Source organism: Xenopus tropicalis, chromosome 1, assembly GCF_000004195.4.
Source record: "Xenopus tropicalis strain Nigerian chromosome 1, UCB_Xtro_10.0, whole genome shotgun sequence".
Taxonomy (NCBI): domain Eukaryota; kingdom Metazoa; phylum Chordata; class Amphibia; order Anura; family Pipidae; genus Xenopus; species Xenopus tropicalis.
The window spans coordinates 95,608,179-95,624,645 of NC_030677.2; the positions used below are offsets into that span (position 1 = coordinate 95,608,179).

General features: G+C 37.2%; 1 protein-coding gene across 1 annotated transcript in view; it reads left to right on the forward strand.

Moving 5' to 3' along the window:
* Nucleotides 1–248: 248 nt before the first annotated feature.
* Nucleotides 249–16,467, forward strand: part of cfap299 (cilia and flagella associated protein 299) — a 187,087-nt gene continuing 170,868 nt past the window's right edge. Inside the window, exons 1-3 of the mRNA XM_002933999.5 lie at nucleotides 249–367; nucleotides 2,429–2,556; nucleotides 12,562–12,692. Of these exons, the coding sequence (XP_002934045.1) occupies nucleotides 2,446–2,556; nucleotides 12,562–12,692 (242 nt within the window). The 5' untranslated portion in view covers nucleotides 249–367; nucleotides 2,429–2,445. The remainder of the gene's footprint in view (nucleotides 368–2,428; nucleotides 2,557–12,561; nucleotides 12,693–16,467) is intronic.

The window sequence follows — 16,467 nt, forward strand, 5'->3', positions numbered from 1 at the left end:
GAAGTCGTTAGAAAAAAACATGTTTTAGCAGAGAGGGAGCGGGCTCTTACTGACTACAAGAGAAGTATTTCTATAGTAACCGGCAATGCCATTTGATCATTGGCTGCTAGGATGAAGTGGGCGTGTTTAGAAAGGTCATTAATGACACAATTGATCAGGTGGTCACAGCGACCTTTCTAAACACGCCCGCTCCATTCTCGCAGCCAATGATCAAATGGCATTGCCGGTTACTATAGAAACTCTGCTGTGTAAACAGTAGCTGCTTTCTTGCTCATAGAACATATTCTTTCTCCTGACTTCAGAAAGCCAACTCGAGCGGACAGTTTAACTATTGCAGTGCTAAATCCGAACAGGAATTTTTATCAAAGTAAGTTCTGCCAGTGTAAACCAGCATTAATTATTGAATAAACTTTACATTGAATAACAATGGAACAGTGTACGGAAAACAATATTAAAATGAACCACTGGAAGGACGAATGGGCCAAACTGCTGGGGGTAGGGGGGGGGGTGTAATATAAAATTACATAAATGCACAGAAAAAAGGTCTCAGTAATATATAACCACTGTGAATTATTAGACAGGGTCCTGCATGTAATATTGTGGAGAAAACCAAAGAGCAAGGAGCAGCAAGCAATGACATTACAAAAGGGGATGGGCACAAAACCTTGTATTGGAATGGCTGGGCACAATGGAAATATAACTAAAATGTTGCCCCTCCCCACACCTTATATCTTAGCCCCATTTTCTTTTAGATTGTGAACTCTTTTAGTTATTGGTTGTTTTGTGTATACACTACAGGATATGTTTGTGTGTTTGTATATTTGTTAATAATAATAATATCCAATAATATACCAATAAAAAAATCACATGCTATAATTGACAACTTGCCAGCACAACCTTAGTAGGGCATATAGTCAATTTTTGTCCTACTGGTTAGTACAGCATTCACAATATTATTTGCTTCACAAATGTGATTGTGTAATATGATGCAGAAAGTGTTCTCATATGTGAGATATATAGAGAGTACTTGACTAGTATGGGCAAGCATGCTTTAGCACAATTTAAGGAGCTCTTAATATGTTGGGAGGTTATTAGACAGAAAGAAACAAATCACCAGAATGCACATATCAGGAAGATATTGGACAGAGAAATGACAGAAACCAAAGCCTGATAAACATGGGCACATTTGGCCAGTCTGGGAAAGGATGCCTTGGCACTTCAATTAGTGCCCTACCCATAAAAAATGGAAACTATATTAACACACAGGCATATACTTAACCCTGCAAACAAAACACATCTGCATTTTATGGGCTGTAAAAGTCTCTAAGAATATGTAATTTGTTAAAGGAGAACTAAACACTAAAAATAAATATGGCTACAAATGGCATATTTTATATGCTGAACATATTGAACCAGCCTAAAGGTTCATCATGTCTTTGGTAGTAATGATCCAGTACTTCAAAGTTGTCACAGGGGGTCACCATACTGGAATCTGTTAGAAGTGTTTGCAACACTCTGGGCAGCTTTTGAGAAGCTAAAGTTTAGGGGTTGTCGCAAATTGTCAAGCAGAAAATGAGGTTTGTCTGTCATAGAGGGTGATGCTAAAGGGCTGATTATTAATTTCTGATGCTAGTTGCACTGGTTTCAGAGTTGCCATACTAATCAGCCTTATATTGTACATTTATATTCTATATATAGTATATTGTGCATCAGTCCCTTAGCTCAGGTAATTCACAGCAACACAGAGCATGCACAGTGAATCAACTGAAAAGAAGATGGGGAGCTACTGGGGGAATCTTTGAAGGCACAGATCTTCCCTGTTAAAGGGCTGTGGGTGCCTTGGGCTGGTACAGAAGCTCAAAACATAATGTACAACATTTCTAGTCTGGTTCTTTTAGTTGTCCTTTAAAAGTGCATTTTTAAATGTTGTTGCAGAAAATAATGTTTTAATGTGGTTTTTTTTCAGTTGCTATTTTACAATTTTTTTAATAGTTTTTTGACAATGCAAGTTTTATGGCAATGACACAAAATTTGTTAACAAAACATATGAAAATGCCTTCTCCTCTTAAGCATTTAAATAGCAGAATGTAAAACACTTCAAATTAGTTGCAACAAAAAGGTTGACTGTATAAAATCAGGAGGTGAAAGGGAGAAAAGTAAAGACAGAAAGGAAAGATATAACCGAGAGAATCCTTCAGGGCAAATAGAAAAGTCGTAACTGGGAGAATCATGATGAGCGTTCAGTATATAACATTCGAAGGATGTCCTTATGTTCATAAATCTAGCAGTGGTGTTCTCTACAGATACCATCTTTGTTGAATTTTGATTTCACAATCTTCACTATGGAACAGATGACAGCATCTGTAAAGGACACAATAGTTACTTCAATTTTAGTAATCTCTTAACATATGTGTGCACTCATTTTTAGATATTCTTCAGTTAAAGATGGAACCAGCAGAGGCAGAATCTGCTACAGACAGCATAATCACCCAGTTCAACACATATGAGGACTTCTTGGACTCTCAGATCACTGCTCTAGATCTTCTCTATCTGGAGGTAACTTTACTATTAAGGGAAAACTGTACCTTTAGCATTAATTCTTAATCAACAGATAATTTATATAATAAATTACCTATTAATGAATATTGCCAAATTGGCGTATATATATATATATATATATATATATATATATATAACTTTCCCAATATCGGCACTCACTAGTCCAAGTGATATTATGCCTGAATAAAGGATTTTGTCTATGGATATTTATGCCGTGAGTGCTCTCTGTGGACTGGATTTATATAAATATATATATACTGGAACAAACACAGCACTCATAGAAGAATTGTGAGCAAAATGTAAGTGCAAAAATAGAAAGGTTTGTATTAAATGGAGAACAAAAAACCCAAACTAATGTTTTTGTTTGTCTGCCTATATGATCCCACATTTGGCATAAAAGCAAAATTGTTGTCCCAATTTACCATAGTATGTGGAGTGTGTGCTCCTTGGGGTATACATACCTATAGGTACATACCTATTTAATACTTACCCGTATGTACTGGGCATATTCACTGCTGTGACTAGCTGACAATTGGGTGCCAATTAAAAGGTATTGGTTGTGGTTCTTGTCTACATTCTTTAGTTTTATCACAATGTTAAATACTCACTGCAAGCTCATTTCCTAAAATGCTTGGCTCATTATTTGCCTTTCAGTTTGGTTCTTTCCATTTACCTTCTTTTGCTGCTGAACTTAGAACTTTTCTTTAAAGCAGGAAGAATGGGTTAATCCCCATGCTGGGTTGTTGTAAATATATTCAAAGTAGAAGCAGCACACAGATTATCAAATTAATGCAAGAAGTGTATTAAAACAAACACATCACATATGCAACATTGTGGGCACAGTATATGCCTTTTATCAAGCCCTCACAAATTCAACTTACCAAATAAGTTACATTTAAAGAGATACGCAGGAAATAACATAATCAGTTAAAAGTGACCATAGTGGCCAACAGTGCATCAATCAATAAACAGTATAGACAATAAGGCTACTTATATATATATATATAACTTATATATAAAATTAGAATATTTTAGCTGCCACTGTAGTGAGTATTCATATGAATAGTAATGTGACATCACAGTACACAGTTATCTGGGTTTTTTTCTAAGTTCACCCACAAGCTATGTTGGCTAAATTCTTGGAGGTCCGGATGTGGTAAATCGTAATACCACAGATGTGTCCACATTGTCCTCAATTGATGCTGCTTACAGTCTTCCCTAGAGTGGAGCTCCTTTATTGGGTTTCTTGTACTAGTTCAAATATTGTAATTATTACCATTATATCATACCATAATTTTCCTCAGATAAGCAGTAAATGTTTTTAAGATTACTGAACTCACAGCACTCATGATAGTGATTTTTTTTATTGATGTTTGGATAGATTTCCATCGTTTCTCAACCATTATCCTTAAAGAGGTAGAATCACTGGGGGGAATTCGGATTATAACTTGCTAGCAGTGTTATTCCTTTATTTTACACTAGATGTCAGTGTGTGTTCAGTGTATTTGATACGTAAATGTAATTACAGTTTGAAGGCGCACATTTCTTATGTAAAATGATTGCATACAGACTAGTTGGCTGTTTTTTTGTGTATGTGACAAAACACTTGAAACAGCCAAGAAAACATTTCCAAAATGCAAACCTAGTATTCCCCACATAGATATTTCTGGAATATCAAATTTGTGGCTGTCAGCTCAATGTAAGAGGACACACTTTCGCTTAGCTCCAGAGTTCGGGCCCCATTTGCAGGGCCGGAACTAGGGGTAGGCAGAAGAGGCGCCTGTCTTGGGTGCAACGGTGGGGGGGGGGGGGGGGGGGGGCACCAGGCAGGTACCTCTTCTTTCACCTTACTCTAGTTCCGGCCCTGCAAATGGGGCCTGAACTCTGGAGCTAAGCGAAAGTGTGTTAATTTAGAAAACTGTCAGGCTAGAGTTATCATATTCTGCAGTGTTATATACATTGCCCAATGTCACTGTAATTATGAAGTCTCCACTTTCATGTTGGAACGTACAGGGGCTAAATGACCCAATCAAAAGGAGACTGGTCCAAAATATATTAAAAAGCAAAATCTTTCTGCAAGAAACACATTTAACTGGGAGCAAGCTAACCACACTTCAGAAACTGTGGGTCGAACGGAGTTATCACTCCACCTTCTCTACATTTACTGGTTGGCTGTTTTCCAGCACCCTACAATAAAATGTGACCCACAAGGTAGATTTGTGTTTTCCCACTCTATACTGAATGCTACAGCTGTTATTTTGGCAAATATATATATTCCCCCACCATACTCAGATGAGTGCATTCAAAAACTGATTGCTTTTATAACATCTTATTCCCATGCTCAAGTTATATGTGCAGTAGACTTTAACTCATCCACAAATGGTTAGGCCTCACAAAAATTCACTGTCTGCAGTTCTTCCTTCCTCCAGTTTGCTAGCTTTAACAACTGAAATGGGTTTAGTAGAAAGATGGAGGCACCTTCACCCCAGTGAGTTACAATATTCATATTTCTCCACTTCTCATGTCTCCCTCTCATGTATTGATCTAATATTTGTGTCTACTCTAGGTCTTTTGGCAGAACTAAGTAAATCTGAATATTTACTGAGAGGAATCTTGGACCATGCCCCACTGCTAACTAAATGGGATAATGTTAAACCTAATGTACACAGGAGATGTTCTCTTAATCCAGTATGGCTAGATATTCTTGATATAGACGGTCACTATTGGTGAATTTTTTGAGGACAATACAGACACAGCAAGTCCCTTAGTGGTCTGGGACACATTTAAATCATACATTCAGGGAGTTCTCAACATGGTAAAATGTAACTAAGTAAAGGAGCAAGAGAAACTAGCATGCCAAGTACAACTTAATGAAATTAAGGTCTCACAAAATCCCCTACCCCAACACATTCTTGCCCTACAAATTGCCCAACAAAACTATACTAATTATTTACAACTAAAGACAAAAAGGAAATTACTTTTTTCCAAAGCAAGCTTACCTGGCGAAACAACTCTCCTCTCCCCCAGTAATAATAGAATTGGTTGATTCAATGGGTATTTTCAATTGGTAATTATATGATGCAATAGACTAATTTTCAATTCGCAAAGCACCAGACCCTGATGGCCTTTCTATTGAAATTTATAAAAGTTTTAAAGAGATACTCCTACCTCCTTAAAACACTGCAATGGGGACAGAGGAATGCATACAATTGTATGCGGATGATACCTTAATATACTTAGGGGACTGGCCTAATAAATATCTTTCCAATTTAACTACTATATTTGCACAAATATGCAGACTGGCCACCAGTCCTACCAAATCAATAATTTTCTTAGTAGACACACCCCCAGACTCACATGCCACATTGGTTCTACTATTTCCAGTAACAAACCAATTTAAATACTTAGGAGTAGATGTGAAATTGTCCCTAAAGGAATACTATAGTATAAGTACATCCTCTGATAGAGAAAAAATTAACTAAAGTTAAGGCATGGAACTCTCTTACAATGGGCCCAATGGGTTGAATCCAACTGATAAAAATGATTCTCTTACCCAAGTTATATTATGTTCTACAGCAAGCCCCCCTCCTGGTAGCAAAGAGCTTTTTTACTAAACTAGAATATATATTCTGACAGAAAGAATGGGCTAGATTCAAACCCAAGTTGAGTAGCTCTTCCTAATATTTACCTGTACTACTTGGCAGCACAGATTAGCCACTTTGCTTCATGGGTTTTCAATGGCCGCTTATCAAAAAATCGTCAAACATAACATACCAGAATGTAGTAGAGGTATTTTTAAAAATGATTTCCTTTTTCTCTCTAATAGTAAAACAATCACTTGTACTTGATCCCAACTAAGATATAATTATTCCTTATTGGAGCTAAAAAATTCCTATTGGGATTAATTACTGTTTAAATAATTTTATTAGCAGATTTAAGGTAGGAGATCTGAATCACGGAAAGACCCCTTATCTTGAAAACTCCAGGTCCCAAGCATTCTGGATAACAGGTCCCATACCTGTATTACAACATTCCACATTAATATAGGCCTCTTCTGCCTACCCCCAGTTCCGTCCCTGCAAATGGGATAAGGAGTTCACTGGTTTTTTTCTGCAAACTCCGTTATTACATAACTACTGGTTTCCAAATGTGCTAAATTAGGGGATAAACCAATATGGATAAACTGTGGAATTCTAAATATTGGGGATGTGTGGCAAAATCGGGCAATGGTTACATTCAATATCCTTAAACAGACCTTTCAGCTTCCTTCTACTCAGTGGTTGCAATATTTGCAAGTTCAAAAAAGCCCAGTAATACAAAATACAAAGAAAGTATCTAGATATCTCAAAATCTAACAATAGAACAAGTGATGTGTGGATCATCTAAGGGACATGTATCTTTAATCTATGCTAGTCTACATGACAAAATGTTTAATAAACCCTTGAAGAAATTAAGAGAAAAATAGAAAACTGATTTGAGCCTGCTAGATGATGATGATTGGGAAGAAATAATAGATTCTTCTCTTATGACATCACTTAAGTACGGAGACAGAATGATACACCTATATTTTGTACACAGAGCATACTATACTCCAGCCAAGTTGCATCAAATGTTCCCAGGGACCTCCTCGGAATGTCCCTAGATGCCATGCTGAAAACACCACATTAATACATACAGTATGGTATGGGAGTGTCCAGTTTTAACCACATATTGGACTACGGTCCTAAATAAGTTATACTCTGTCCTAGAGGTAGAAATCCCGAGAACCCCTCGTATATATCTTAAAGAATTGCTCACGCCACACCAAAGCTCATTTGTCAGTGAATGTTTATTTTTAGCCAAAAAATTGATAACAAGAAAATGGAAAGACACAATGGGCCTGATTCACTAAAGTGCGATAAAAATTATCGCACGCTTTTTTGCGGTAAAAAAGACGCGATAATTTGCGCGCGATTCACCATAGTATTATCGCGTGCGATAAATCGCCATTTTCGCATGCGGTATTTCTTGTGCTAGTTTTACCGCATGCGTTATTTTCCGCGCTGAAAAGAATACGATCGCATGATTCACTATAACTTTTGCGCGCTAAATATTGCATTCGGCTATGCGAAAATTAACTCCTACTACAGGCAGGCGATAATTATAGAAAAGTACAGTAAATTAGTTTTTTGCAATAAAATATGGACTTTGCAGTGTTATTTATTGTAGTCTGTGTTTCCCCTAGAGTGACGCAGCCGCCAGTTTGCAGCGAAATGTTCATTTTTAATACAGTAATTTTCCGCAAGTATTGGCGTGTATGGCTAACATGGCGTGCATTCATTTGCGCGACTATTTATATTTGGCTACAAGTGATGAAATGTTTCGCCAGGCATGGATTTGCAGCGAATTTTTGGATATGCGTTGAATTTTTTTGCGGCGGATTTTTTCATGCGTTTTGCAAAACAATCCGCCAATGGCAAAACGCATGAAAAATTCGCCACGCAAAAATTCAACGCACATCCAAAAATTTATACAAGCGTCAAAAAATAATAGTCACGGACAACAATTTTTTTGCCCGCACAACATTTTTGCCGTTTCGTGGATCTTTCGAAAGATTTGCTAATTTTTCACTAAAGATAACCAGAACACATTTGCTCATCACTAGTGGCTACTATTTATAAGCATCTACTATTTATATGATACCATTTATATGCTACCATTTATATGTGGCTAATATTTATATACACCATTTATATGTGGCGACAATTTTTATACACTATTTCTATGCTACCATTCATATGCGGCGAATATTCGCGTGCGTAATTTAGCGCATGTACCAGCAAATACCGCATTGAAATAGTCTTCGCGAGTTAAATAACGCATGCAATATCGCGCGTAAAAAAGCGCAAGTATGCTTATAGTGAATCGTGCGAAAAATCGCCAAAATTAAGACGCGGTAAAATTTATAGCGCACGCTAAAAATAGAGCACATTTTATCGCACTTTAGTGAATCAGGCCCTATACCTCCTAAATGTGATGACAGGTTTAAAAATAAGCAAGAATAACTAAAGGCCTTCCGATATATTCTAGGCCTGAACTGACTAAAGTTTGGAGAAACCATTTAGATCATTTAATATAAGTTGTTTACAGATAAGTAATGCTCGTTTGTCTTTAATTTGCAAATACTTTAAGAACATGCTGAATCATTTACCATCACCCCATATTATCAGAACACCCCAGATGTCACACGATGTTTTGGAAGTCCAGACTCCTGTTATCGCAAGAGGTCAAGCATCATAAATATGCAAAAAAAAATTCAGGTTAATCATCTATGTACATTAGAAAGCTTAATATATAAAACTAGAGGATCTAATAAGAAACAAGGGGAAAATGGCTAGAGTTATCCAAATAAATAAATAAGGTGAGAATGTTATCAATTGAATACAGTGTATACACTACAAGTCATGTAGTTCACTTTTGTAATATAATCTAGACTTCTACTTTTGTGTGATGTGCTTCCTGCAATAAGTCTATCAAAATACTAAACTATACATTCATTTTTGGGGTATTTCAGTCATACATTTGGCATGCCTTAGATTTTCTTGGTATGAATGCAGTGGATTCATAAAGGCTGCACTTCCCCAATTATAAAAGTAAAAGTTATACTTCATTGATTAACATTTGTTTCTATATAGCATGATATTTCATGTTCTTAAATGATTACATTCATACTGCAGGTTTGCTTTCAATTTTAAACACGTGACGTAGGAATACCTGCATATAGTTTGGATTCCATTATTCACTCCCTTAAAGTTGACTTTTTTTTTTTACCAGAACTGGTTTTGATTCCATTGCAAATATGAATTATTATATTGGATGGATCTTTTATAAAAATGTTTTCCACAGATTGAGCCTTAAACAAAATAATGATTTCTGCTGCATTCGGCATAATTCTTATGTACTTATTGGATAGCACCCAAATAAATGCAGACCACCAGTGAAGTACTCTAGAAACTAATCTTGGAGAAAAAAAAAAGGGAACTGCAATTTTTGTCTTCTGCAAATTAGTTCCATAACCTTTGCTTAGTGACCTTCATGACAATCTATCACTGACAATCTATCACAAGCAAATACATATAAAGGTATTTGTGATGTGGAAAGAGACTCTTTCCATATAAATTAACCATGGTCAGTTGCCCGTGACTACATTTTACAAGATGAAACCATATAGAGCTCATATCATACATCTATAAAAACCTTTTAGCATATAATGGAATCAAATTCTGATGACAGATTTCATAATAGTTGTATATATAAGTTGTCTTTCTTTCCTATCTCCCACTTGATCATTCACCTCCCTCAGCATAGATAATAAAATACAAAGAAACAGCCTAATTAACGATTGCATTAAGTCAGCTAAGTTAATTATTCCAAAGATTTATTTATTTTTAAACAAGTACTGTATAAGACAGATTTTAAGGATTCTTACAGAGCCAGAGGCAATGCCATTTGCACATTACCATCAAGTGTTTATTTAGCAATAATATGACTAGTTTTAGATATATGAATGATTATTTCAACCAAAATGTCCAACTAATGTCACTAATGAATTTATAATACTCATGCCCTCAAGTCCATTTAAAGCACTTAATGATCTTCCTTTTAATTTCCCTGCCCTATTTTCACCTGACTTGACATACACTGCATCCCAACATCATTTACTTGCTTGGCGTTGTAAAGTAATGAGTCTGCTTCAGGCACTTTCAGTGCCAAATATTTTAGTAGCCCAACAACATGGTATCAATGCAGTGAACAAGTCACTTGCACGCCAAACACCAGAAATGATGCCAAGAAGGCTTTGAAAATATTTGGTGTCCATTTTTCATCAAGAGAATTGCCAATTTGGGTCCACAACATCATCAGAATTCTGGAAGATGCATTGTGGGACAAAACATGGGGATTGCGCTTTAAATTGCACTTTGCTCAATGCACTTGCTGATATAAATTAGCCCTTTTGCAAATGATAAGATCTGATTTCCTGGGTTACTTTTTTTCTTATTGGTTTTAATAGCGCCGAAAGTCAGGTTGCTGCTTGCTTCAACTTGTGGAATTGTAGCTGCTTGCTCCTTTCTAAGAAGGAGGCTAAGTTTTCCGTATGCTAATTGAAAACATTGCATTTTTACTTCACACATTTCACACAATTTGGCTCAAAAAAGCACACAAGCTTTCTTTGGTGAAAATGTAATATATGTTCACAGTAGGTGGCTGTACTGCAGAAACTACAGTGTTTTCTATGAGAATATTGGTTTGCCCAGGATATAAAATGCAAAAATCTTACTCAACTGTCCATGTGCGCTTGTAATGCAGGATGTCAGAAAATTACTGGGCTGATGCATTTTATTTCTAACAGGAACACCAACTTTAAGTTTGTGTAAAGCTTAGCAACTCATTCAATGGGGATTCCTGCATAGTGGTGCCATTCACAGGCAGATTTCAGTTGCAGATTCGGGTCCTTCAGACTGATTTAGTACTTATCTGTTTGGGCAGATCTGGCCTAAAATTTTGCAGGTTCAGTTTTCCCATCGTATAGGGTACTGCAACAGCTCGTAAATCGTAGGTATTAACTGGTGTCTCTATTATTTGTCTCTTTTCTTTTCTGTGAGAGTCAAAAACTGCAGTCTCATGTGCCATGTGCCATATACCAAATATTTTAATCCTGCTCTACCATAGTTTTCTGATGCATATCCCATAGGCTTTTACTTGCCTTGATCTAGCAGTGAAGTATATTTATCACAGCACTGCCATATAAACAGTATATTAAATCTAAGCAATCAGCTTTTTTAAGTATTCCAGTGGTGTTGGAGCTTTAGCATTTCAAGCGTAATAATTAAGAAAACAATAATGCTGTTATCAAGAGCCCCTGAAACCAGTCACAGATATGAGGCAATCATATTGGAAATGCTATTTTGAAAGTAAATGCTATTACAAGCTATTATAGGTGTGGAGTTTATGAGCTAAAGCTTAGCTGGATTAATTCTAATCTTGGACAAACATTTACTCCACCCAGGCTATTGCCTAACCAGCTATTTACTTACTACCATTTTAAGGTCATGTTAAATATTTAAAAGTAAACAAAGCGTCAGCTCTAAATCACAGTCAGCTAGAAACAGTGAAAAATAACTTAACAGATAAGAAATTTCCTTGTACTCTTACTTTTTATTGGCACCAAGATATGATGTTGGTTGTCTCTAAGCTCTAAGTTTGTCATCAGTTTCAATTTAGGAATGTTGTCCATTAACAGAATTTCTAAAATATAATGACCTTAAAAAGAAACAAACAAACAAAAAGGCACAGGTTCCTCTAAACTTGCAAATAGTTTAGGATTTCCCATGCTTTTGAATGGTTCTTAGTGATGTCATCAGTTATAATCAGTGCTGAGTGATATCATTTTTATCACATGACTAAAACTTATAAAAATGATTGTATTATAAAAAAAATTTAACCTCTGTTGTAAAATGTAGGGATATTAGAAGTTACCAAGGAGTTCAATGGCCTGAATAAAAACATATTTGACCTTGTGCCTTTATAAGGTCATGAAACTTCTTGGTAACTTATAATTGGAATTTTGGTTCAATATCGGTGGCAAGCGTGTGATCATGCGGGGTGAGCAGTGGAGTAGATTGCGGATTGGGGAAAGGAAGTGCAAGCAATGGCAGTAGTTACTGTACCTGCCTGTCTCAATAAATTAGAGTTGTGACATCAGTGCCATTTATAAGGATAAACATAGGAAAATGGCCAAACAGCTATATATATATATATATATATATATATATCTGAATTATTCGATTTGAATTAAATAATTTAGTTTTTCCCTTTGTCATAACGTGTACCTTTTACTTCATTGTAAATAAGCTAGCATTAATCTAAAGTGGTGGTAAAATTATCCTATGGGTTTATTTTATGTATAATTGTTTTTTTATAGACCCTGAGTAAGCTTCTTACACTGTTTGTCATATTTGTCAGGATGAAGAGTTAGCCCGCCAGCTGGTGGAGCTAGGCTACAGAGGGAGCGGCGAAGTCCTAAAAAGAGATGAGTTTGAAGCAAAGAAGGTTGCTGCAGAGGCTTCCAGACTCTCTCAAAGAATTCAGCAAAAGTAAGTCACAGCTGTGTTTCTTTACATCTCCTCTTTATGATTAGAAACAGTTCTGTTGGCATTCTGTTCTCTGTAAGCATCCAAAAAGGCTACTAACTATAGGCCTGACATTGTACCAAGGAACATGTGCTGTACAGATCAGTTAGGGTAAGCAAGCTGGAAGGTATCTACCATCCAACCACATTTGACTGGAAGCTACTAATTTATGAAATGAGAACAAACAACCAAAAAAAATCTTTGCTCGAGCAATAGAGCATGATGAAAGCATATGGACAGTGCTTTCTAAAAATGTTGTTGAAAGAAGGCAAGTACTGGAATAGATCAAGAATAATGACTGCCCAAAATGTCCCTTATGTTCTGTTAGTGACAATAAAATTGGGGTTAGTGAAGTAGTTTCCTCTGTTTTGTTTGATCATTGAAAAATTCAAGTACCATTTATGACAGCAACAACATACTCATTATTTAGTCTCATGTGGTAGCATGTTCCTTCCTTTCCAGGAGGATCATTCAGCTCATTCCATGCCTCAGGAAGCCTATAACAGGCAGAAATAAAGAAATAATAAATGCCAAATATTGTTTGCTTAGAGCATTTTTAATAAGCAGAAATAACTTCTGGCCAAACATTTTTATTTCATTTTCTCATTCTTTTGAAAGAAGCAATAATAATAAAGTTAAAAGTATAAACAAAATCTTCCCTTTGTATACTCAATGTGGCTGCTGATTATTTCAGTTTAGTAGCATAATACTACATTGGGTTTACCCACAATAGTGTACATACCTGCTCAACTGATGAGACAGAGTGGGTGGGTCGGTTGGTGCAGATTTATGGTGTTTTGCCACAAGTACCTTAAAGGAACAGTAACACCAAAAAATGAAAGTGTATAAAAGTAACTAAAATATAATGTGCTGCTGCCCTGCACTGGTAAAAGTTGTGTGTTTACTTCAGAAAGTCTACTATAATTTATATAAATAAGCTGCTGTGTAGTATGGGGGCAGCCATTCGAAAGAGAAAAGGCACAGGCACATGGCAGATAACGGATAAAACACTATTGTATTCTACAGAACTTGTCTGTTATCTGCTAAGCCAGTGCTGTCCAACTGGCGGCCCCCCTCTGTGTGGCCCCCCACCTGTCTGGCTGCTTTGATGGCTTACCTTTGAGTAAGCATTAAATGGTATCAGTACTGAGATTAACTGGCCCCCTGCATGGTTCTCACCTCAGATTCAGGCTGTAATCCCTCTGTATTGTTTTAAAAATGTAATCCCCTGTGTTTTTCACACCTTTTAATACCTGCATTGTTCACCCCCTGCAGTGTTCACACCTCAGGCTCAGCCTGTAATCACTCCCATTGTTCACTTCACACCTCAGACATAGGTACTGTAGGCAGAGTATGGCACATACAGCCAGCATAGGTCAGGGAGGGTATGGCACACACAGTCAGGGTAGGGCAGGCAGAGTATGGCACATACAGGCAGGGTAGGGCAGGCAGAGTATGGCACACAGAGGCAGCATAGGAAGGCAGAGTATGGAACACACAGGCAGGGTAGGGAAGGCAGAGTATGACACACAGAGGCAGCATAGGGAAGGCAGAGTATGGCACACACAGGCAGGGTAGGACAGGCAGAGTATAGCACACACAGACAGCATAGGACAGGCAGAGTGCTGCCTGTGTGTGCCATACTCTGCTTGCCCTATGCTGCTTGTGGGAGGTGAACCTGGCAGGGGTTTGTTGTGGGAGTTTGTTAGCAGTTGGAAATAGCCATTAAATGGTCCCTAAGGTGTGTAATTATGTACTGGGGGTTGCTCTGCTATCCACAGGGGAGGAGGAGGCATATGGAATTTAAGGGTATATCTTAATATGACATAATTCTTTCACATATGAATGATGGTTGATATCCCCACAGTAAGGACCAAGCATTTGGGATTTTGCTGTGCTACCACCATTGTGATAAAATAGGTGTGGTTTGAAGTGGGTGTGGTTTCAAAAAGGGGAGTGGTCAAAACTGGCTTCCATTAGCGGCCCTCCACCATGTATGCTAGAGAAATTCCGGCCCTCGGCACTGTAGAAGTTGGACAGCACTGTGCTAAGCAAACCTGTGCCTTTTTTCCTTTTTTCCAGCTTGAATGGCTGCCCCCGTGGCTACACAGCAGCTTATTATATAAATTATAGTAGTGTTACTGTAGCAAACACACCAGTTTTACCAGTGCAGGGCAACAGTGCATTATATTTTTATTACTTTAAAGCTATTTTATTTTTTGGTGTTACTGTTCCTTTAAAAGACTAGGGGCTGATTTACTTACCCACGAACGGGTCGAATGGAGTCCGATTGCGTTTTTTTCGTAATGATCGGTACTTTGCGATTTTTTCGTATGTTTTGCGATTTTTTCGGATTCTTTACGAATTTTTCGGATCCAATACGATTTTTGCGTAAAAACGCGAGTTTTCCTATCCATTACGAAAGTTGCGTAAAAAGTTGCGCATTTTGCGTAGCGTTAAAACTTACGCGAAAAGTTGTGCATTTTTCGTAGCGTTAAGTTTTAACGCTACGAAAAATGCGCAACTTTTCGCGTAAGTTTTAACGCTACGAAAAATGCGCAACTTTTTACGCAACTTTCGTAATGGATACGAAAAACTCGCGTTTTTACGCAAAAATCGTATTGGTAACGAAAAATTCGTACAGAATCCGAAAAAATCGCAAAACATACGAAAAAGTCGCAAAATGTTCGTTTTCAAGTCGGAACTTTTCCAATTCGGGTCGGATTCGTGGGTTAGTAAATCAGCCCCCTAGTGTCAATATTTGTGTCCGTGTTAGAGCATACTTGTGACTGCATTTGTAAGTGAGCCATATGCTACTTATAATGGACACTTTCGAGTTTGTGAATTTAAGTTTGTTTTTCTAAATCGAATAAACTTGCATATCGAATGCTCACTTTTTTATTAATAAGGGAAACTCGTTCGAAAAACCTTGAATACCTCGAATTTTTTAAGTTTACAAACTCGAAGTTCACTGCCTTCTGGAGACCATAGATGGCCCTTCCAATTTCTCTTCATCAAGGGCTACTCTGAACCTGGCAACCTAGTTTAGCCACCTGCAGTACCTCCCAATGTTTTCACATATGAGGGCTTTAAGCAGATGTCTACTAGTCAACTAAATCATGGGTTGCACAAGACTTCTTCTCTTAAAAGGGGCCCTAGTTTGTAATACTGGAGGAAACTTTGTGTTGGTTATGCATTCAGAATAAAATCTCAGCTAGCTGCAGTTGTACAAGGCTCTCAAAACTGGGTTCCAAAGGATTCTTCTTTTCACTAAGGGGGAGATTTATTAATCCACAAATGCTCCGAGCGTTCGTTCGGCGTATTTTCGGCGGCTTTTTCGTACCTTGCGTGACTTTTTCGTATTTTTTTCGTACCTTGCGACAAAATTTGTGCAACAAAATCGTATTGTTGCGCTGAGTACGAAAGTTTCGGATTCATTCAAGCTTCGGTATAGGGACTTTCCTTGGACCAGGTTGAAGCTACACAGTGCCATTGATTCCTATAAGAGGCTTCCAAAATCATGCACAGAAGGATCAAAGTCGGAAAGGTTTTCCTGCATTTTACGATCGTTCGGATACGAAAATTTTGTGACTTTCGAATCGCCAATACAATATTATCGTGACTCATACGATTTTTTTGTAAGCATATTCGTGATATTTGCAATCTTAAGAAATTATGGTATCCAATGTATCCAATGTATCCAATTCGGGATTCAAACTCACGTTTTCATGAATGTGCC